The 23,758-nt window shown below is 47.7% G+C and overlaps 1 protein-coding gene across 13 annotated transcripts in view; it reads right to left on the bottom strand.

Moving 5' to 3' along the window:
- NAV2 (neuron navigator 2) overlaps positions 1-23,758 on the bottom strand; it is a 712,574-nt gene that overhangs the window by 32,004 nt on the left and 656,812 nt on the right. For all 13 annotated transcript variants that reach the window (XM_082747350.1, XM_082747353.1, XM_082747358.1 and 10 more), the window contains 7 exons: positions 16,983-17,035; positions 14,520-14,543; positions 14,330-14,404; positions 8,793-8,876; positions 8,153-8,264; positions 6,705-6,850; positions 3,694-3,866 (listed from right to left, as the gene is read on the bottom strand). In XM_082747350.1, coding sequence (XP_082603476.1) covers positions 3,694-3,866; positions 6,705-6,850; positions 8,153-8,264; positions 8,793-8,876; positions 14,330-14,404; positions 14,520-14,543; positions 16,983-17,035 — 667 coding nt within the window. The remainder of the gene's footprint in view (positions 1-3,693; positions 3,867-6,704; positions 6,851-8,152; positions 8,265-8,792; positions 8,877-14,329; positions 14,405-14,519; positions 14,544-16,982; positions 17,036-23,758) is intronic.

The following is a 23,758-nucleotide window of genomic DNA, read 5'->3' as shown; positions in this document are numbered from 1 at the left end:
ATCTAGACCTCCAGGAGCCCCAGGCTGGTTGGCATCTCCACATGGGTGTCTGCTGAGCAACTCGGACTTTACACAGTCAAGACAGGGCTCCTGATAGCCGCCCTGCCCTGCCCATGCCTTCCATCCATTCCAGAAACAATGCTTCCACACACCTAAGTACGCAAGCTGCAAATCTAAGAATATTCAAGGATTCTTCTTCTCTTTCTTTCACACCTGACATCACCACATGCTGTCAGCTTTCTTCTAGAACACATCTTAAAATCCATCCAGAACTCACTACTATGAGTTACCTCACCTAATATCTAAATGTCTGCAAATCCAACAGTGCCTACCTCCCTGTGGTTTATACTGTATTTTTTAGGGGTGGTGTAGTGGGGACAAAGAGCAAATAACTAATAACTTGAGGAAATCTACATGTCAGGTGGTGACACGGGCCATGGCGAGAAACAGAACACGGCTAAGGGGGTGATGGGGATTGCTGGCTGTGGGAGGGGGCTATTTTATGCAAGGGATGCAGGCAAAGCATTAGTGAGAAGGAAACACTGAGCACCTGAAGAAAGAGAGTATCTAGGGGAGGAGTGGGACAGGCAGAGGACACAGAAAGGACAAAGGCCCAAGGGTGTGTGACTAGAGTGTTCCAAGGACAGGAAAGAGCCCACAGTGGGGTGGACAGTGGGGGAGAGTGCTATTACTGCCTTTACGTGGTTGCCTTACTTCCACTCTTGCTCCCCCGAATTCCTTATCTGCAGGGAGCAGACTGATCCTTGTGAAACATGCATTCAGATGATGTTACATTCCTGCTTGGAACTCTCCGGTGCACGGGGCACCTAGCTGGCTCAGTCAGTGGAGCATATGGCCCTTGATCCTGGGGTCATGAGTTTGAGTACCACACTGGATGTAAAGATTACTTAAATAAACTTGCAGGGGTGAGGGGAACCTCTCCATAGGCTGCCTGAGTAGCTCAGTCCACTAAGTGTCCACCTTTTGATATTGGCTCAGATCATGATCTCTCAGGGTCATGAGATCAAGCCTGAGATAGGTCTCTGTGCCAAGCCCAAGATTCTCTCCCTTTGCACCCTCTACCCTGTGTGGCTGTCTCTCTAAAATAAATAAATCTTAAAACAAAAACAAAAACAAAAAACCCAAAACACCTCTCCAATGGCTGATAACCCATCACACATAGAAGCAGATGCAAATTTATTTTGACTTCAGTGCCTCCCATGTTCTGGCCCTGCCTCCTTCCATGGCCTCCTTCTTGCTACTTTCCTACTTCCTATCATGCAGCAGCCATACTTGCCACACAGTGACCACCCCTCCCAGCCACACCCAGCCTGTCTCCACCTTAGGCTCCTTGAGCTCTCTGGGGGTTCAGGAAGGCTGCAGGGAGCCTATTTCCTTCCCCTCCCTGGTGCGGAGATTTCACTTCTTCCGTTGTGGGTGGGACAGCCCTGCTCAGTGGACTGGGAAAAGGGGACGTGTCTCTCCAGGCCTGACCCATAAAACTCTCCTGCACTCTCTCCCCTCCCCCACTTCCCACCTGCTGGCTGGATACAGAGTTCTCAGCAGAGAACTCAGGTCTTGTGAGATGGCTCTTGCAGAAGATGGAAGGAGCCTTCTGTGGCAGGCTGCCTGCTGATTGACAATGCATACCTGTCCTAGGTTCAGAGTGAACCAGAGATCAACAGTCCCGGGTCAAGCCACGGAGCCCTGTGGCCGCATATGTTACAGCAGCTAGTGTTATGGAGCAGAACTTACCAGTGTGGTCCCTCTTATCATGCAGATCTCAGCTGGAATATCCCCTCCTTTCCTGGCCACCCCATCCACAGTTGCTGCCAGGTACTCTGTGTCCCAACACACCATTTTAATTCCCAGTGTGAACCCTTAGCTCATTGTTTTCTACTTTATTCAGATTTCTTTCACATCTGCCTCACACCCGAGGATACAGGGTCTATCAGAATTGGAGCTTCATCCGTCTGGTTCACTGCTGTACCCGGTACCTGGCGTGGAGCGAGAGCAGGAGCCAGGAGAACTCGTGGCTCTGCTGTTCCCTGTCACTCACTTCCTGCCTTATGTGGTGTCCAGGCAGTTGGTGTGCTGCAAAGACTCAGCCGAGCCCCTCATCCACACTACATGCACCCATCCCATAAGTCAGCCCTAAGTCACACAGGTGCGGCTGCTGTCTTCAGCAGCGTGGCCTGCTGGCTAAGTGGATTTAGGGACAGCTCCCTACATCTGGCCTCCTGAGATGGAAGGGGCAGAGGAAAAAGGTCCTTCATGCATAGTATCTGACTGGGCCCTCACAAGTATTTAGGGAAGTAGATGAAATTAACCTCATTTTCACCCATGATGAAACGGACATGTCCAGATACCCACTTTCTTATCCAACCTCAGCCACAGTGGCTCTCTTCTTGGCACGGTCTCATCTCACTAACTGTCCCTGCAAAGCACGTGGGCTGCCGTTCTCTCACTCCTGGCCTGGTATACCACGGCCTCTAAGGGAGTTCCATCCTAGGGGGCAGGGGCGATCCTTCTCATCTCTGCAGGGGGCTGGCTGGCTGTGCCACCCTCTGAGCTGACACCTGGGTCCCCAACTGTCCATCTCAAGCCATTCCTGATGTGTTCCTGCCTCTGGAGTCTGGGCTGTTCTTTTCAGATGGGACAGAGGACTGTCTCCCTACACCCCTAATGAAGCAATGATCAGTGGGTGCTCAGTGGAGACCATGGGAGGTTGGCTGGGCAAGAGAAGAGGACTCTTTCCATCTACGTACCTCAATGCCAAGGGAAATGGCATCTAAGCCAATGTCACATGAGCAAACACTTGTCTCATTTAACAGAAGCAGCTGCGTTCCTGAAAAGCTCTTTACAAATTGACTCATTTAAATTTACCAGGGGAGTCCCTGGTGACCAATCATTTTACCAAATATAGAACCCTTTGGTAAAGAGAAATATATCACTGAGTCTTCTCCATTTGTTAAACTTCCAGTTGCTGAGGGCTGACCTCAGAGAAAGAGTCAACACCAAATTTGGATCAGAAAAGGATGGCATAATCTCTTTAAGTCTTGCCACAAAAATGAGCTAAGGGGCGCCTGGGTGGCTCAGTGGGTTGAGCCTCTGCCTTTGGCTCAGGTCATGATCCCAGGGTCCTGGGATCCAGCCCCGCATCTGGCTCTCTGCTCAGCAGGAAGCCTGCTTCCCCCCCCCCCCTCTCTCTGCCTGCCTCTCTGCCTACTTGTGATCTCCCTCTCTGTCAAATAAATTAAAAAAAAAAAATTAAAAATGCACTAAAAATTTCAGCAAAAACTAACACTCATAACACTATCTTCCCCTTTCAGCCAGATGGTTGTAGCCCTTTCCCATCCATTTACCTCGTCTGATCCTTACGATCAGATAAGGAGCCAACAACCATTATCCCAGTTTGACAAATGAAAAAATGAAAACAGGGAGGTTAAGCCCTTGCCCATGACCACTCAGTGATGCCATCAGACCAACAATGGAAGATTCCTCTCTCTCTTGACCTCTCCAGCCCTAAAGCATTGGAAGAACATGCCCAGTCCTATGAAAGCATGATGTACAAAACTCCAAGGAGAAGATGAATGGTAACAGGACACCTCTCCATTCCTATCTGGGAGGGCTCCCGGGGGCCAAAGGCATTGTCTGACCCACGTGACGTGCATCCCCAAGGGACAGACTCACAGGGAGTTGGAGTGGGAGCCCCTTAGCAGTGGCGTGGAACCCGTGGACCCGTTGTGCGGTAACTTGGGTGAGGAAGGCAATGAGGAATCGGTCATCTCCTCGATGTCAGAATGAGAGGATGCGGACTTGGGGGACTTCTTCTTCCCAAAGGCTTGCTTGAAGGAGCTGCGTAACTGAACACATGAGACTATCAGTCAGGTCGGGGCTGCAACCAACACTCAGGCCTTGGCCGAACAGAGACATGCAGACAAAAGAGCAATTAATTCTCCCACGTGTCCCCCCGACCAATGACAAAGGTTCCCAACAGCTCTCTTGAATCAGTGCAGTAAGGGAAGAAGAGTTATCTGGTGCTGACAGCTCAGAGGACTGGACCTGTGGGTGACATTCCATGCCTACTCCTGCTTCGAGGCTAGATGCCAACAGCAAGACAGAGCCTGGCTCAGCAGATGGATGGCGGGAAGATGAGGTTACACAGCAACAAAGCAGGAATGCTCAGACATGGGGACGGATGCAGAGATTAGTCATATCAATGGATGGGTTAGCTTGGTATCTGATATTAACGTCGGTCTCGCTTACCTCATTGACCTGCCAGGGAAAACGCAAGCAAAAAAAATGGGGAAGGGGAAGGAAAAAAGACAATTTTTAACAGAGAAAGCCAGTGACAGGGAAAGCCTCGGACTTTTCAGACACAACATGGCCAATAGTAAACACCACACACAGAGAAGGTTTCCGGTAGGAACATGAATCTTCCCGAGCATTACAGGCGTCTTCCTTCATTATGAAAGGAAAGGAACAGCGCTTCGGGGAGTCCCTACAAGCCAAGTGCTTCCAGCTTCTTTGGTGGAAATGACTGCCCCTGACCTTCCTTTGATTCTCACACTTCTGTCTCTTAAGGCCTTATCTTTTTTTTTTTTTTTTGGCATGTCTGTGTCTTCTTTTCTCAGCAAGAATAGCTTCACTGCTGCACTAGTCCCAACATGGCTGTAGTGCCTTCAGAGAGATCTACTTAGGAGTTCCTGCTGTCCTTGTATACACATAAATGATAGAATAAGCAGGGAATTAGCCATCTCAATTGCTACTAAAAAAAAAAAAAAATAGGTATTTCTAGGAAATTTATTAACTATATTGGGAAAAAAGGAACTGGCATATCACAAATTCCCCAAATTATGAGATGGAGCTGAAAACTCTAATGAGAACATCAAGAATTAAAGTGCAGGGTCTTCTCCGAAAGCGATGATAAGCATGTATTCTTCTAGACCAAGAAACTTAAGCTTTGTTTTGAAAAAAGGTCTTTTGAAAACTAATTTCCATTTTACTAAAACCTTTTTTCTGAAAACACCCTGGCGGTTTTCTTAGCCATTAAGAAATTCTGAAACAGGCCATTCTGAAATAGTTACTGGGATTTTTTTGCTCATCAATATTAGATCCATAAGGAATGGTACATCCAAGTGAGGCTGATCGAGAGCCCAGTTCCTACTTTTCATCAAATTTCCAGTTATAGAAACAGAAGGATCTGGCACACAAACCACCAACCTCAAGACTTGCCCCTACCTCTGGCAAAGGGCCACGTGGAGGAGGAAATGACAAAGATTAGACAGAATTCAGCTTCGAGATCATCTGAGAATGCCCACTCTCTATCTTCCCTTCTACCAACAATCAAGAACTGTCTTAGTGCAAGTAAATAAGTTTTAGTTCTTGAACTGGAGAAAATGGATAAACACGGTTTTTCATAGAAAATAATTCTCTCTCATCACTTTGATAATCAAGTCAGACCATATTTTACCAATATCATATTGGAAACAGCAACATATGTTAATGCTATTCAAGGCATAGCTGATGAGTTGACTAAAAGCCATTAGTAACGAAGAAAAAACCTTCATCAGAATGATGAGAGGGTCACACTAAACTGGTCTTACGGTCTTCCAGCACAAGTCATCAGCAACCGGAATTCCTCAAACTGCGACTGCTCTATGGCCAGACCTCGCCACCCATCCAAGATAACACAAAATGAGGAAGAAGTGTATGGAATGGATGAGGACACTGAGGTTACAATGGAAACACGATGCTGTCGGCACTGATGGATGGGGTGCTGTGAGCACTAGCCTGTTTCAGATCAACCTGAACTCTCTGCACTGAAGACAGGGAGCAGCAAAGACCAACCAGAGCTCCCCAGCCTTGACACAACTAAAAATGGGTTGGTAGGAGGGCACCTGGCTGGCTTGGTCCTTGCAGCATGTGATTCTTATTTAATCTCGGGGTCGTGACTTCAAGTCCCATGTTGGGCATAGAATCTACTTTAAAAAAAATTGGGTGGGTGGGTGTAATATTCCCAGGAAAATGGGAAAAAGCTGCTCAAGACACCACTGTACAGGAATTTGAGTGGCTCACTGGGATTAAGGAAACATAGAGAAACAATACACTGGAGACTGGGTCTATTAAACTTGCCATTTTGAAGTACAACACCCCAGTTTAAAACCTTTCACTAACTCCTAATATCTACATTATGAAACTTTCACTTTAGAGGGCACGGTTAAAAACTGTTCGGAGAAAATTGGTTTCATGCCATCATTGGTAACTGTGTAAAGAAACAGATAAGGATTCTGGATAATGATGGGGTAATTAGCAATACACACTCCAAAAATAATAATAATAATAAAAATAATAATAATAACGAAAAAGAAACCAACGAAGAGTAACTTTGCTCTAGTACCTGGAACTTCGCGGCTAACGTTACGAGGAGGAGGAAATGACACGTATATGAAATAAAAGATGAGTATGTCACATAAAATCTCATGGAACAGAAAACTCCAAGATGGTGGTACTTTTGTGAGTCCTGGTATTTGGCTGAGCACAACACTGATTTTGGTAGAAACATACCCACAAGCTTCTTTGGATCCACTCCCAAAGTTCTATGCTCTGGAGTAAAGAGCTAGCCCGGGGGCTCTTTCTGGGGGTCGGGGTGGGGATACTGGTCTGCTGGTACCCACGAAGGTCTCTGGTTGCACACTCACCCAATTCTTTCTCTTCTTTTTCTTGGAATCACTCTCTACGTTGCTGCCCACGCTGGAATGGCTGGTGGCACTGTTGATGCTGGACACGCTGTCCGAGGAGTGTTGTCTGCGGATACGGAGGTCTGCCGACTGTGAGGTGCCGTTTCCTGGGGATGCAAGGCAGGAGGTCAGCAGCGTGGCCTTCAGCCCATCCCTCTGTCCCAGGGAAAATGACTCTTACACCTAAATCCACACACCCGGGCACTGCTGGGTATTTCCCATTAGACATGAACTTCTGCTCTCAGCTGCTGGTTTTAAGATCCTTGAGCAGGTCCACGCTGAGTTCTCTTCAGTCAATTACCTGAGGGCCAGATCAAGCCATCTCCACCAAAAAGAAGCCAAGGGAGGCTTCGAGAGAGAATTCCCTGCCCCTGCCACCAGCTTTCTTAAGCTTGAGACCAGGACCCGATGACGTTTCTGAACCGTGGCAGACACCTGTGTTGTCGGGGTGCCCCTCACCACCCCACTCTGCCCTGTATGCTTCTGCCTCACTAGCCTTCTCTTGACCCCTCAGGAATGCCGAGCCCATCTCATCTCAGGGTCTTAACGTGTGGGAGCCCCTCTTCCTGGTACGCGTTCTTTGCTCACTCAGGCTGCCAGTCCCTTCCATTTCAACTCTGTCATCACGTTTCAGAGACCTGGTATCTGACATCACGGAGATGCCAAATACAGGTTGTGGCCAGTTTTCCGCACAAGCACAGAACTAAACCCACACCCTACTCTTTACGAGCACTGGCTGCGGAGTCAGAGAGACCTGGGTTCTAGTCCCACTTCATGAATCTTACTACTGTGACCTCTGGACGGGGCTCTCGCCCCCGCAACCCAGTGCTCTCATCAATCCAATGTGGAGAGGACCAGCACTGCCCTTGTAAGGTTGGGAGGAAAACGAGAGAGTGAATAATTTACAACACTGAGCAGAGTGCTTAGAACACAGTGTGTGTCCCCTAAATGCTGGCTGTCACTGCGACTTGTACCATCACCGACAACATCACTGCGGCGGGAGGGAACTCGTCCTCACAGCCCCATCTGGCCCCCGGGTAAGATACACACGCACGAAGCAACTGACTCAGAAACACTTCCTTGGATGAACACGAGATGCTCATTTCAGGCTGGCCCGTGTCCACATGTAAATATAAGGACACCAGCGAAATTAAGCAAAACACTTTTGACACTTCACCCATAGAAACAGATTTTCTTCCATTTTTGAGCTATATCAGGGCAGAGACTGAGCTGAAGGAGCTATCTTCCTAGAGGCCTGAAGTCACGGGCCACAAGTGTCCTCCTCCCGGGACCATCTGACCGACAGGGACATGCACCCCGGGGCAGGGAGGCTGCGGCACACGTCATCAGGGGAAGGTTCCTAAGGGCAGGCAGGTTGTTGGTCTGGAGGCTGCCCCCCCTTCCTTTACCTTTGCAGTTGAGCTCTGGCGTGTTAATGACCCCATTAATGGCAGCCTGGGCAGCTGCGTTCTGTTTCTTGAGCAGCTCGATGGTTTTCCTTAACTCATTCAGTTCTGAGTCCTGAGGAACAGCAGGAAATATTGGTCATCCTACAGTCATTCTGTACAGAGTCCACATGAACAACAACTCTGTTTCAGCACGGAGCAGAGAGCATGAAGGAGTTCCACAAAACCTCGGTCCCCTCCCACAGGATGGATTGAAACACACCAGAGCAGCAGAAATGGGGGCACATGGGTGGCTCTGTCAGTTAGGCGTCTGCCTTCAGATCGGGTCATGATCTCAGCGTGCTGAGTGGGGAATCTGCTGCTCTCTCTGCCCCTCCACCCTGCTGGTGTTCTCTTTCCCTCTCTCCCTCAAGTAAATAAAATCTTTTTTTAAAAAGCAGCAGAAACAGGCCTGTGAGAGATGAAGGGCTGCGGCCACTTCACACCCCGCCATTTGGATCAGATGTGCACTCAACAGAGTACAACTCTTTATGATTCGATTCCAAGAGTTCAAATACACGAACATCCATACCCTTCTCTGAAACAAGAGATCGTCAGTTTGGAGCTATGCTGTCAGTTCTAAGCAGGGAGGGGAGGCCTTTACCTTTTGCTCAGCCGTCATGGTCAGACTCTGGAGCCTGATGGTCATGTTCCCAAGACTCTGTTCAAAGGCTGCCACCAGATGGGCCTGGAGAAGGAAAGACACAGCCTCAGTTAGACTGCCTCGCAAGGCAAGAGGGCCCAGGGGGTGCTGGGTCTTCAGGGCTGAAATCCTCACCGGAGCCCGGTGAGTTAGCTCCTGTCTAATTCTTCAGCCCCTGGAGCCCCACTTTCCATCTTTTTGAGATCCAGTCACTCCAGCTCATTGTGTCCTTAAAGACCCTGTGCTTCTTCCCACCTTAGGTTCTTTGTACCTACTTTCCCCTCTGCCTACAGTGCTCTTCCCCCACTGTCTTCCTGTCTGGTTTTTTTTCTTCTTCTTTTTTTTTTTTTTTTTTTAAAGATTTTATTTATTTATTTATTTGACAGAGAGAAATCACAAGTAGATGGAGAGGCAGGCAGAGAGAGACAGAGGGAAGCAGGCTCCCCGCTGAGCAGAGAGCCCGATGCGGGACTCGATCCCAGCACCCTGAGATCATGACCTGAGCTGAAGGCAGCGGCTTAACCCACTGAGCCACCCAGGCGCCCCCTGTCTGGTTTTTATATATCCTTCTCAAGAGATCTCAGCTCGTGTCTTCATGACACCCCCAGATGGGCTGGTTCTCTCATGGTTACTCTTGAAAGCACATGGACTATTGGTCTACATGCATGTTGGTGTCACAGTTAAGGACGCGTGTACTCCAGCAACTACTGCCTCCTGTCTTCCTCCTCTGCTCCTGTGAGCTTTGCTCTCCAAGTGCCAAGCTCACAGGAGAGGCTCACATTGGGCACGTTTGCAGAATGGGTGAACACAGTGGTTGGGCTATTTTGTTTATTCTAATCCCGGTTAATAAAAAGCCACGGATAGGCCCATCTGCTCCCTCCTTGGAGAAACCTTCCCCTTCCTCCAAGGAGTTACAGTTTTCTCCCAAGGCCCCTCCATACTTTTTTTTTTTTTTTGAGAGTGAGCAAGTGAGGGAGAGAGTACGTGCTGGAGTAGGGGCAGAGGGAAAGGGAGAAGCAGGCTCCCCCATGAGCAGGGAGGCCGATGCAGGGCTTGATCCCAGGACTCTGGGATCATGACCTGAGCTGAAGGCAGAAGCTTAACAACTGAGCCACCCAGGTGCCCCACTTCCATAATTTTATATACCTGTTAGAACACGACATCAGACACACCACTATTTCATATGGTACTAAGACATCCTGAGAAATGCTGCCAATTCTAATTAAAATATGCATCCCACTTGCAGAGATGTTAAAAATGTAGGGAAAAAAACGCGTATATTAAGAGTTGAGAAATGAGATGCTTTTGTCTGCCCCTTTCTCTTCAACCCTCTTCAAGGACAAGATGCAAGGCTCTTCCTTCCTCCAGAACAGCCCACGATATATTGGTTGGTTGACTGAGGGACCTGATAATATGGTTAAAACCAAGAATAAGGAACAGACAAGAGAGCTAATTCTATTGGCAGCAGTATCTCCATCTATAAAACTTTTTTTTTTTTTAAGATTTTATTTATTTCACAGAGATCACAAGTAGGCAGAAAGGCAGGCAGAGAGAGAGGGGAGAAGCAGGCTCCCTGCTGAGCAGAGAGCCCAACGTGGGGCTCGATCCTAGGACCCCAGGATCATGACCTGAGCCGAAGGCAGACGCTTCACCCACTGAGCCACCCAGGTGCCCCAATTTCTCCGTCTATAAAATGGGTGCAGTATCTACTTTCCTCCCAGGGTTGTTGTGAGCATTAAGTGAAACAATATAGGTGAACACAGGTCCATAAGCATAGGAATAAACAGACACTGTGGGGAAAGGAAAGGAAGAGGCTTGGGATGGATGAAGTGACAAAAGACAGGATGAAAACACAGGTGGGGACAGAATGGGAAAGGGTGGTGGGAGAGGAGTGGGCAAATACAGGAGAAAGAAAAGAGCTAGCAGGGGGACTGTGACTCCTGGGAGGAGGGAGAAGTAAGATCTGATCATGGGGTCCATAATATTCTAGAGGAAGAGAAGACTGATGTACTCGGTGAAGAATCAAAGTGAGGGAACAACCAGGGGACAGGTGGGACATTGTCCCGGGTCATGAGGAGGGTCAGCGGACATTTCAATTTAAAGAGGAGAGATCAGAGAAGTGAGTCAGAGGCCTCTGTCACTAGACTTCCTCTAACTGAAACAGCTGAGGATAAGGCATCTCTAGCATGAACTAGAGATGTTCTAGCATGTTGGGTCTCTTTTCCAACAGCTGTAGGAGTTAGCAGGGAGCAGGACCTCTCGTAATAGAAATGTTAAATGGACTGCCCAGTTTCTTTCTGATTGCATGCTCTTTCCCTATTAAAAATTGAGAAAATGCTGTTGCATTTTAAAATCAAGAGATATGCTTTTGTTTAGTTTGCCCAGGAGAATAAGGCAGAACCAAAGCCAATCAATTCAAGAGAGTTTACATAGTGGATGAAGGAAACAGGGCCAGGGCCAGGATGTTGAAATGAATTACTGCTAACCTTGCGTTTCAAAGGAACGCCAAGGTCAAATTTAAACGACCAAATTTCCATTTATTTCCATTCTTTGATTGCCACCCAGGGTTCTGTTTGTGGGCACTCATACTTTCTATTCCCTCAAAAACAAAAACCTGACCCCAAGAAGGCTGCTATTAAGAAAGTGTTTTTGCAAACTCAAGAAGAAGCCATGTTTGCTCTGAAGAACCAGAGGTTTGCATTGTGCTTTCTAGAGAAAGGACTAACTTCGGGTCATTAGCAACTGTGAAAACACGGGCTGAGAGGCTGTTTGGAGCCTATTTCAGAGCCGCACAGCAGACTTCTTACCAAGTGCCCTTCTCACATTCCCAGAAAAACAAACATGAATGGTATAAAAACACCCAGAGAAGGTGGCTTTGAGTAGTTTGTCCTAGAAAAACAAACACAGCTTGGCCTGTGAGAAAGATGGCAGACAATAAAACACGTTAGCGTGGCCGGTGGTGTGTGGTAAGACTAAATATTTACTTTCAAACAATACTGGACTCAGTGGCTTTGGTGAGGAGCAAATCATACTTTTGGAATAATAACAATGCAAGGGATCTCCCTCCGACTCTTCTGGAACAGAGAGTAGAGTTCCAAATGGCCCAGTGTTAAGATCCTTTGGGCAGCACAAGGTCACTGGAGGAAGGAACCCAAGTTTTTTGCTATGTAAACTAATGAAAGTAGGTTTTGAGTAAAAGGGCACCAATGGATGCCAGGAATTCTTAACTAGGGGAGTAGCTCCAAATCACTTGGGATGGGGGTTGCTGTCAAACCTCACATTTGGATTATATCCAGATTGGCTCATTGGGTCTGGGGTTGGTCTGGATTCAAATGGTACCCGGATGAAGACTATTCATAGAAGAATACCTCCAGGATTTTTTTCTTTTTTTTTTTTTTTTTTTAAATAAGACCCAGGGGTGCCTAGGTGGCTCAGTCGTTAACCATCTGTCTTTGGCTCAGGTCATGACCCCAGGGTCCTGAGATCGAGCCCTGCATCAGGCTCCCTGCTCTGTGGGAAGCCTGCTTCTCCCTCTCCGACTCCTCCTGCTTGTGTTCCCTCTCTCGCTGTGTCTCTCTCTGTCAAATAAATAAATAAAATCTTAAAAAAAAAAAAAAAAGACCTAGTAAGCTTCAAAATTCAGATCGCCCAGCAATTTCTGATGTTCTGCTACCGACGATGGAAGCAGCAGAGAGAAGACGGATAACGAAACACGCAGTGGCCTGATGTGGGAGGGTGAGAAAATAATGCAAAGACTCCCAGAAATGTGAGAGAACTCAGGAGCATGAACAGTGAGAGAAGTTACGAGTTATTGAGCTTGTCATTAAGGTCAAGTAACTCCACAAGGTACTTTGCGCACAGACTTTAAAGAGAAATGGTTTCCTTCCATTGGCTCAGGCTTCAGCAGGAACGACCTGGGCAAGAACCCAGGTAAAGGATTCATTGGAGTACTGATGGACTCAGCTTCCTGGTCCAGAAAAGATAGCCTTTTGAAGTCGCCCTTCACTCTAACAGCGTATTATGGGGTCATGCAGGCTGCTTTGGGACAGGTTCACACACAGGTGTTTGTGGTCTCAGCCCAGGCCATGTGCTCCAGGCAGGATGCCCTGCCTTAGGGGCATCTCCGCACCTTCCAAACCTCAGGCTCCGACCTCTGAAGGGCAACCCTCACCGGCCCACAGCTCTGCAGTGGGGCTACTTTGCAGACCTGAAGTCTCTGCTTTCACTCTGACTCTCTGATCTTATAACCACGCCACAGTCAAGAAGCTTCATGAAGAGCAAACCAAACTGCCTCGCTGCTCTGCTTAAAACACACCAATGGGGCAGCGGGTGTGGGGGAGGTCATTGGGTTAAAGCCTCTGCCTTTGGCTCAGGTCATGATCTCTGGGTCCTGGGATCAAGCCCCACATCGGGCTCTCTGCTCAGCAGGGAGTCCGCTTCCCCCTCTCTCTCTGCCTACTTGTGATGTCTCTCTGTCAAATAAATAAATAAAATCTTAAAACAACAGTAACACACATACACACCAATGAAGCTCTTCTTCCTTTAGCCCGAACTGTCCGCCTAAGAGCTGAGAGCCTCCATGGTATGTGACAGACCTGCCCCTAGATTTTCTCTGATGCCTCACCTCACCTCCCCTCCCCTCTTCCTCATATCCAAGCCATAGATTCTAATTATACACTGAGCTACTTACAGTTTATAAATGCGCTAAGATCTTCACACTGGGCTTCTGCACAAATACATTTTGCACACTAGTGAGAATGCTGCTTTCCCGCGCATCCTCTCCTACTCAGCATCCCCCAGATGCCACTTCCTCCAGGAAGCCTTTCCTGACCTCCCTCCTCCCCCACCACGAGACTGAGCTAGGTGATCCTCCTTACACATTCCCACAACCTTCTCCCTCTATCTCTCTCTCTGAACAGTCATCATGTCATAGCTAAACAGTTCTGTCTCTGCGGCACCAGAGAAAGCACAAGAAGAGGACAGTGACTGTGCCTGCTTTGCTGTTGAAGCCGTGGTGCCCGAGGCACAGTTGGCACTAAAACAGTTGTTGAATTCAATGCTAGCTGGCAGCATTTCCTGAACACGTAATTGTGGGTATTGTAATTATAGAACAGTCAGCTATTTATTTGGAGCCTTAGATTTCTTTTCTTTTTTTCCCGCCTGAAGATGAAAAGTTTCAGAAAGAGGAAGAAAAGGGAAACGAACATTTCTGAGCCCTTAACGTATTCCAGTACTGACCAAGTGACCAAGTGACAACCCAGAGAGCAGATGCTTACCATCACCATTGCACAGATGAGCCAATGCAGGCTCAGAGGCTCCAAGATGCTGCCTGGAGCCCAGAGCCGCTCAGAGCCAGAGTGGACGCTCCCAAGGCTAAAGCCACGCCCCTCCCACGGGACTGCTCCCACGGTACTCAGGGCCAGGCAGCCCTGATGTCCCGTCAGAAGGGAGCAGAGGCTTCCCCCCTCCCATGGCTACCACCCTGTATCTGTACTCACATTTGCGGTCAGCTGCGTGGTCAAAGCTGAAACCTTCTCCTGCGAGGCATCCAGCTCCCGCCGCAGTTTGCGAATCTAAAGGTTGGCAAGGGACAGAGTTACTTGCTTTAAGAGCCCGTTCCCAGGTTGAGCGGGGCGAAGCAGTGGATAATAGCGAAGGAGGGAATGCAACCAGCAAACCGATCCTTACCTCCGACTGGCACTTTTCTTCGGGCTGTAAGGAAATCATAAGGGAAATTAGACCAGTGGAGGAACAAAGAATGGGGCAATGCAGTCTGTGGGGAACACCTGATTTGGATGCTTACAGCAGTCCCTAAGAGTTAGGAGTTTCTTTCCTGGTGTATTTTTCTGGATAAACTGGTTCGGTTAATTTGACCAATGAGAAAGGCCAAATAGGAAGAGCATATGATTATAAGAAATTAGGAAGGAGGAGAACAACACTGCAATTATTTTGGCTGTGAGGAGACCCCTGCTCCCGTGTGGAGATGATACAGTCAGGTGCTCTAGAGAAGGCGTGACAAAAAGGGATAAACCAGGGGCACATGCCCTAATTTAGTGAATAAATGTACAGGTTCAAAAACATCCCGGGCCACACTGAGGACAACGTACACGAAAGAATCAACAGTCATTCATCTGAATTTGTAATGTGACTGGCCGCTCCTAGCGGGAGGACTGCTCATGGGTTAACCGCCGGTTTGACCCCTCCCTCTCTTCTGTCTGAGGCGCTGGCCCAGGAGCAGCAGGAAGGCCTCCCAAGTGAGGGAGGCTGGGAGCCCCCAGCAGCCAGCCAACTGACTCCCCAGGTTGTGTGGATCTTCCCGCTGCCCCACCTCACGGCCCCCAGTTACCTGTGACTCTGGGGGGTATGCGTGCAGCCTGTGGGCCCTCTTACTGGGAGAGTCTCCCATCCTGGGGCTGTGTCTGTGGTGACTCAGACACCTGCCAGCCAGGGACTACAAGGCTACCCCCTCTCCTTCCATAGGGGGAACCGACAAGGGGAACCTTTCTTTCCTTCTCTTGTGGTTCTCCCCGGGGCCCATAAAAAAAGACACCCCCACATTCTGGGCAATGTTGGAAGGATTCCTACCTTCCGTCCATCCCTCCATTCACGCTTCCCTGGGGGTGGGGCAGTGACTTGGGAGCCAGACAGGCAGGTGAAGGTCAGTAAAGACTCTGTGTTATCCTTGGGTCCTAGACCAACTGGATTGGTCCAATCCAATCAATCCTATCAGCTACTAGTGACAAACCCATCACTTTAAAAAATCAGCATCTGACCCTGGTGTCTACTTCTCCATGAGCTCAGAATGTGACCCTACACCCACCAGCTGTGGCAGGTGGGAGGTGGTTCCTGCCCGCGTTCCCTTCTCCCCCTGCTCCCTACCCCACGGCCCAGACTCCTGATGCTGCCCAGGGGGGCCCTCCCTCCAGCTGGCCTCTAACAACAACAACAACTGGTTTTGAGGAATACTGGGGCCAAACCACTTAATCCTCGCAACAGCCCTACAGAGTAGGTCCGTATTCTTTCTGAGGCACAGAGAGGTCAGACCTTGCCTGACGTCACACAGCTGGACAATCTCATCTAAGAAATGTTTTCGGGAGAACACTCAATTAATGAAATGATTTTTTTCCTTACCCAAAGTAAGGTTTCTAAGATAAACAGTTACGCACATAGCTATACACATAGCTATAAAAAAAAAGCGAGCACCCCCGAACAAATCCAGAACCATACTGGATTCTATGCGGATTTGCTCAGCAGAGCACGCACTGAAGCTGGCCAACACCGACGACAGCCAGCGCCGGCTCTGGGCTGTGTGCACTGCCCTCAGTACTTCACGGGCGTTTTCTTATCTCATTCAAGCCTATTTTTTTTATTTTTTATTTTTCATAAACATGTATTTGTTCCCCCAGGGGTACAGGTCTGTGAATCGCCAGGTTTACACACTTCACAGCATTCACTATAGCACATACCCTCCCCAATGTCCATAACCCCACCCCCCTCTCCCAACCCCTCTCCCCGCCAGCAACCCTCAGTTTGTTTTGTGAGATTAAGAGTCACTTATGGTTTGTCTCCCTCCCGATCCCATCTTGTTTCATTTATTCTTCTCCTACCCCCTTAACCCCTCATGTTGCATCTCCACTTCCTCATATTCAAGCCTATTTTTTGAACACCTACTACGTGCTTGGCTTTGTTCCAGACACTAGAAATAAAAACGGAAAAAGTCCTTGTCATTAAGGAATATACGTTGTAGGTCAATGTCATCTTCCCAACAGTAAATCCACAAGCTCTGCAAGCTAAGGGAGGCTATTCTCTCTGCTTGACAGATAAAGAAACTGAGGCAGACAGAAGTTGTTCAAGGCCTTTCTTTCCTAAGGCTACCAGCAGGCGGCCAAGGCTTCTCACACGTTCTAACTAGTTCCCACCAAAGCGCAATGCCACTCTAACAAAGGAGTCAGTTCCTGATTTACTGGTTGAGACGTTACAATTCATAGCTTTTGTCAATTTCAAATCTTACTCCCTGATGAATCAGGCCCCTTACAATGGAGATACTTTCTCTAGGAGAAACAATTTTATTTTATGTTTTATTCTTGACACACGGGAGAAAGGAGCCCCAGTTCTCACAGTCATAGCCACATAGCATTGATTTATACTCACTGTAGAATAAATTGATGACGTGCTAGAAACCAAGGACAGCGAGGATCCGTGAACTATTAAAAAAAAAAAGAGAAGAAAAGAGAAAAGGTATTTAAAAAAAAGAAGAAGAAAAGAGAAAAGGAGGAGAAACTCAGCACTATGGGACACTACCAGGTAACTTCATCTCACCTTGACCCATCTTTTCCGGGTTTGGCAATAGGTCAGAGTCAAATAAGGAATATTTCTGAAAGGAGTCTCTTTTCCTTTCCCCCCTTTTCCCCCCTACAACCTCTCCATAATTTTTTCCCCCATGAAAATAATACATGGTTATTAAGTAAAAATGTTCAAGTGTGGAGAAGTGTTAAGAAAACATATTCACTGCCACAACCCACACAACTCATAATTCTATTACCCACAGGCAACCTGTAACCTTTTCTATCCCAGCACATTTTACTCCTTTCCTTCTCTCTCATTCCATTCTTCTGCCACCCATGACTTTTCTCTCATGTATTCCTCTAGGGATGAGACTGTGCTGCATACATGTTGTCTACCCTGCTAGCTTCTGCCACTTGTGTATGCACGAAGATGAGCCCATTATCATGAACATAGGAGGCTGGCTGTTGGCCATAGTCAACTCATTCTAGAAGACCATGTGGTAGAACACTTGCTCAGAAAACATTATCTACTGAAGAAGACATTCTTCTCTTGATTTCTACCACGTGTACAAAAGGACAATCAAGTGGTGTCCTCTTTTCTGTCTCTGATTGGTTCTTTGGACTCAGATCCATCTTCATACCCACTTCGTGCCCCTTCCTGCCCCCAGCCAGTGGAGTTATTTTATTATTTCTCTGTAAGTTTAAATCATAGTCTTTTCTAGGACTAAGTATTCTAACGCACTTCTCTTTCTGGGAACCAGACGCTTTAATGACATTTTCTTAGTAATCTCTCGACAACTTTTTGAGAGACAAAAAATATGCCTGTGGAGACATCAGAGATGTTTAATTGGGCACAGCTTTCCTGACCACAAGTCGAATGCTCTACCCCCACACTAGCTATCCTCTGTGGTCTGAGAGTGGGAGGCTTGGGAATAACTTTCCACGTGCACTAAAAAGCTTGCCCTTACCACCCAAGAAGTGAACTCAACTTGGATCAGCTTTGGGCAGAAGCTACTTGCCCATGAGATACCTGACGAATAGCTCAGCCCACCACCCAGGTGCCTCCACACTGTCTTCCCATAAACCTCCCGACCTCCTGCTCTTCCTTTATGGGCTCCCATCCCATTCAGAACCCTGCACTTTTCTCTCGAGCGCGCCCCGCCTAGCACTTGGCCTCCCCAGAGTGTCTGCCTGTATGGTTCCCTTTGTTTTGGATGCTTTTCATTTCTGCCTGTCCAAATCACTGGGCTCAGCTCAAACAACGCCTCTCCATGAAGGCTTCCCTCCGTTCCCTGCCTGCCTGCACCGGATACACTCCCTCCCCCTCTGAACCCACACAGTTCTTGACTTGCCTGTCCGGCCCTCCTCTCTCCTGGAAGGTGCCTGCTCTTCTGAGGTTATGGCTACACCATCACTCACACACACTTTCCTTAGGAACACTAGGGTTTGAGATCTTTTCCTCCATTCCTCTGCCATCCATGACTTTTCTGGCCCTTGCCCCATAAGAAATCAGTTTATGGCATAAATGGACAATAATGGCTTCCAGTGTTCATACGTAGACACACCAGCAGACGCCTCTCATGCCCCAAATGAGTGGTCTAATTTTCTAAAGGGGTTAAGGTACTCTAGCCCCATGAGACAGGCAGTAGGGGCAGATTATACTGGAGGCCAAATGCGGGAAGAGACATGAGTAACATGTAGCCACCCTCTAGCTTTTCTTTCATCCAGCCCCACATCTTTCCATCATACCACCTGCTCAGCCAGCACAGGGCTGTCATGTGGGACTAATCTGCTGGAAAATGGAAGTTGGTCTCTTCTATCTCTCCAGCTTATATGCACAGAGTTAGAGACACTGCCCTCAGCAATACCCCAGTGCAGGCCTGGGGCCGCCGGTGAAGAGCACAACTGGCAGGCTCCTATGGAGGTAATTCTTCTTCCCTGTAATTAACTCCTCTCACTAGGTAAATAGCAACAGCAAGGCCGTGGTCCAAAGAAAGACTCCTTGATTTCCAGAGTCAGCTCCAAACTGAATGTGGCTTGCCTGAACCATTGCAGTGGGCCTTGCTCCAAGAGAGCTGAACCAAATCAGAGCCTGGGTTATGTGTTTTGGATACTTCTGGACAGCAAAAGGCATACAAGACTTACAAAGCCAGAATGGCATAATCACACCATGCATTTTCTGCCCTATACCTATATCTTTAAAATTCTGAAGCTATGTGGGGTACCTGGGTGGCTCAGTGGCTTAAAGCCTCTGCCTTTGGCTCGGGTCATGATCCCAGGGTCCTGGGATCGAGTCCCACATCGGGCTCTCTGCTCAGTGGGGAGCCTGCTTCCCTTCCTCTCTCTCTGCCTGCTTGTGATCTCTGTCTATCAAATAAATAAATAAAAATCTTTTAAATAAATAAATAAAATAAAATTCTGAAGCTACGAAGAACCACAGACACTTGTCTAGGCCATCTCTGCACCGGAGGAATCTGAAACCCAGTAAGGTTAACTGGTCTGTGTAAGGTCACCCAGCATTCAGGAACAGGATCTGCTGACCAGAAGTATGGAGACTGTTTTGCCCTTAAGAGACCTGATTTAGGGGGCACCTGGGTGGCTCAGAGGGGTAAGCCTCTGCCTTCGGCTCAGATCATGATCTAGGGTCCTGGGATCGAGCCCAGCATCAGGCTCTCTGCTCAGCAGGGAGCCTGCTCCCCTCCTCTCTCTCTGCCTGCCTCTCTGCCTCCTTGTGATCTCTTTCTCTGTGTCAAATAAATAAATAAAATATTTAAAAAAAAAAAAAAAAGTAAGAGACCTGATTTAGGAGTTTCTGATGGCTGTTTTTTGTTTTTGTTTTCATTTTTTGTTTTTTTGGTAAAGTCTTTTGGTTTGTTTTAGAATGGTTTCCCCAGCCACTCATCCAATCTACATAGACGCAAAGCTGGCACCAAATGAGCAAACAATTGCATGTTTGAGAAAAACACGATTCATCCCTGCCCAAAGTACAGGTGGTGATACGTACATGCTCTAGACAGAATGAAACAATTGGGCATCTTCTAGCCAACAAAGCAACCAAAGGCCCCGATGCATCTAGCATATATCTCCAGCTTCGTACTTATCAAAGCACTTTCTCAAGTGTACTACCTTTGAAGTGAGAATTTGTAGGTAATAGTCCCAGACAGGGCAGGAGTTCCCACTGCTAACACACAACAGAGTAAATTAAGACCCAGAGAGGTTAAGTGATATGGCCAAGAACACACAGCCTGTTAGGAGCAGAGACAGGCTTGGAGGCACATAGGCTAGTTCTTACTCCACTGCTGATACTCTCAGAGGTGCTACCAGTGAGAAGGATGCGCGGTTCTGATGGCTGATGGACCACCCTCTGAACCAGCAAAGGAAGCAGAACTGAAAACAGAAAAAACACTGATGAAGGACCAGTCTGCCTCACAGAGGTAAGAAAGCCCAGCTGCGACCTAGGCAGAGTCAGATGTCAAGGTAGGACTGAACAGGAAAACAGAGGGCTGAAAATCCAGAGTTTGGCACCGAGGCCTGGCTGCACACAGTCCCCAAGGCATTTCTCCAGCCTCAATTTTGCCATAAACAAAACAGGGATAATGGCCCTTGGGGAGAAGGAGAAAACAAAACCTGACAATTACAACAATGGCTACCATTTGCTTGAACACGGACTATAAACGTCTTTGGAAGTCATTTTGCATGAGATGCTTTCTGTGGATTTATCTCACCTAATCTTCACTTCAATCCTCTGAAGCAGGCACAATTATTTTCTACCTTTTAGTGAACAGGAAATAGGCCTAGCAGTATCAAGTCCTTTCTCCAAGTCTAGCAGCAGACGTGCCAGGATTTCAATCACAGGTACAACAACTCAGGTGCTAGAAACCCAAGTGAGTTGCAAAAAAAATATTTATTTATTAAGAAGCTGCTCTGTTCCTATGGATTCCATACGAACTGCTTAAGATTGCACTAGCAATTAGGGATGACTGGTAAAGTCCCCGGGCAAAGACATTCATTTTCAAAATGCCTCAAGCATCTCCCTAAATGTACGCTATTAAAGTTGACTTTAAGATTGCATAATGCATCTGATGAAAATTAATTTACCTGAAATAACTTTGAAAGGTTGCATCTGGGCCATGGCTGTACCTAATCTACATATTTATGACTCCCACTTCCTTCAAAATGGAAAGTGCTAATTAAATCCCACAGAAACCTCCCCCACGTCTTTGTGCTAATTCTTCTTCAATTTCTCTCCTGCTTTCTGGTATATGACGTACCTAACTGACTCTCACACAGGGGTTCTGTCTTGTCCAAACATGAGTTGTAAAATTTTCCCCCTGTTTCTCCAACTCTGGGATTTATAAATTCAAAATGGGAAGAACAGCTTTCACCCAATGGAATGAAAAGCATCTAACTGCATGAGCTCTGTCTTGTCTTTGTAATGTAATAGCCCTGGAAGGAGTAAAAGCAATTCGATGCAAAATTCCCCAAAAGATGAAAATGGTATGCGCTCATCGTGTATATCGACAGCAGTCCCTACCCCCTGCCCACCAAACCTGATTTTTACCTCTGCCCTTCAGTCCACGTCACCATGAATCATTAGGGTTTACAAAAGTCTAGACACTGCTTGTGGGCAAGCATTTTTTATCAATGTCACTTTGACATCCCAGATATCCCACAGTGGTGCTGCCTGACAGCTTGATTCCAGATGGAATAAAGGAAAGTTCTCTGACGATGAGACTGTAATGGCCCCGGATCTTTATGAGGCGAAGTGTGCTTGTTTGGACAAATCTCGGTCCTGAACACAGTTCACTCAGGCACACACACGACACAGAAGATGAATGTGGCCCAGGACGTGCTCCATATGTGAGTCGTCACAAGGAGGGCTGGGGAATGCTCTGCGGCCATGGTTGGCTAGCACATGGAGTAGGAAAAAGTGCAAGACCAGCTGCCTACGCCTTTACCTTCAGGTTAACCTGCACGTCACTCTGAGGGACCCGGGTTGTTAAAGCATGCACTTCTAGCTCTTAAATCCAGCAGAACACTCTGGGTAACTTCGGCTCTACCCCTCATCGATCCTCTGTCCCAGCAGGTGCCCATACATGGATTTGCAGACTTGCTCACTGTGCTCACCCGGTACAGGGGACACGTAAATCAGGGTGAAGGAAGGGACGCTGCTAGGAAGATGGACCAGAGGGCAAGTGCCCCGTAACTAAACCCTTTAATCTTTCTCTAAGCAAGTACACTGGACAACAGTGGAAGACTTTATTCTGTTTCTTTCCCTCTCAGTTTGTTTAGGGATTTCTTTAAACAAGACAAGTTTAGGGGCACCTGGGTGGCTCAGTCAGTTAAGCATCTGCCTTCGGCTCAGGTCATGATTCTCAAGTCCCAGGATTGAGTCCCACATAGGGCTCTCTGCTCAGCGGGGAGCCTGCTTCTCCCCCTGCCTGCCATTCCCCCTGCTTGTGCTCTCTCTCCCTCTCTCTCAAATAAATAAAGTCTTTAAAAAAAACAAAAATAAGACAAGTTTGTTCTCTCCTCCCAGGAGGTGGCCGTGCTACTATTTTCCCACTCTCACAGGGGCTGGGGCCGGAGGGAAACACCCATGACCCCCTCGACATTCTCCCGCATTCTCGTCTGTCCCTGGCAAAAAAGGCACAGCGAGGGCTATGGCCATAGCCTGGGCTCCAATTGCTCTGAGAGTCCCCATCCCCTGGCTGGGGAGTCCCAGCTGCCAGGACCTTACTGCTGACGCTGAGTCTACAGGCTAGGACATGTAATGACATTAGCGGGTGAACATTTATATCTACCGTTGAATTCTCATAATTCCATGGGCTAGGTACTATTACCATTCTCATTTTGTCAGTAAAAAAAAAAAAACAGAGGCGCCTGAGTGGCTCAGTGGGTTAAGCCGCTGCCTTCGGCTCAGGTCATGATCTCGGGGTCCCGGGATCGAGTCCCGCATCCGGCTCTCTGCTCATTGGGGAGCCTGCTTCCTCTCTCTCTCTCTCTCTGCCTGCCTCTCGGCCTACTTGTGATCTCTGTCTGTCAAATAAATAAATAAAATATTTAAAACAAACAAACAAAAAAAAAACAGGCACAGGGAGGTAAAGTAACTCGTCCTCTTGGATCATCTACCAAAGCGGGGGAGCCAGAACTCAAACCCTGGTAGTGTTACTCCATAGTTTTAACTACTAGTCAATGAGTACTGACTCCAATATCCTATCATTCCCATCTTTGGGAAGCTTTTTGGGGGTGGGGCTGTCCCTCCACAGGGTTTTGACTGCTTGCTTCTCTAGCTCCCACCCTGAGCTGAAGGAACAAAGGGAAAGAGAGATGAACCAAGTTAGGAAGATGCTGGCAACAATGCCCAGAGCTACTTTCTCCCAACATTCTGATTAAAATGAACAAAACATAAAAATCCGACCCCAAATATTCACAGTTAATGAGCAAAGAAGGAAAAGAGCATACCTGAAGGAAAAGGGTGTCACTGAATAAAGTTTAAAAAAAAGTGCTTGAGAAATAGAAAATTCTGGAGTGGAGTCGAGAGGCCGCTGCCCACAGGCCCCTGGAGCTACATGGGTACGTTAGCCCAGGGAAATGAACTAACTCTCCAGAAACTCAGTCTGCCAAGACGGTGAGCCGGCA

This window comes from Mustela nivalis (genome assembly GCF_964662115.1).
Source record: "Mustela nivalis genome assembly, chromosome: 9".
NCBI classification, from domain to species: Eukaryota; Metazoa; Chordata; class Mammalia; order Carnivora; family Mustelidae; genus Mustela; species Mustela nivalis.
This window is presented reverse-complemented; position numbering and strand designations above follow the sequence as displayed.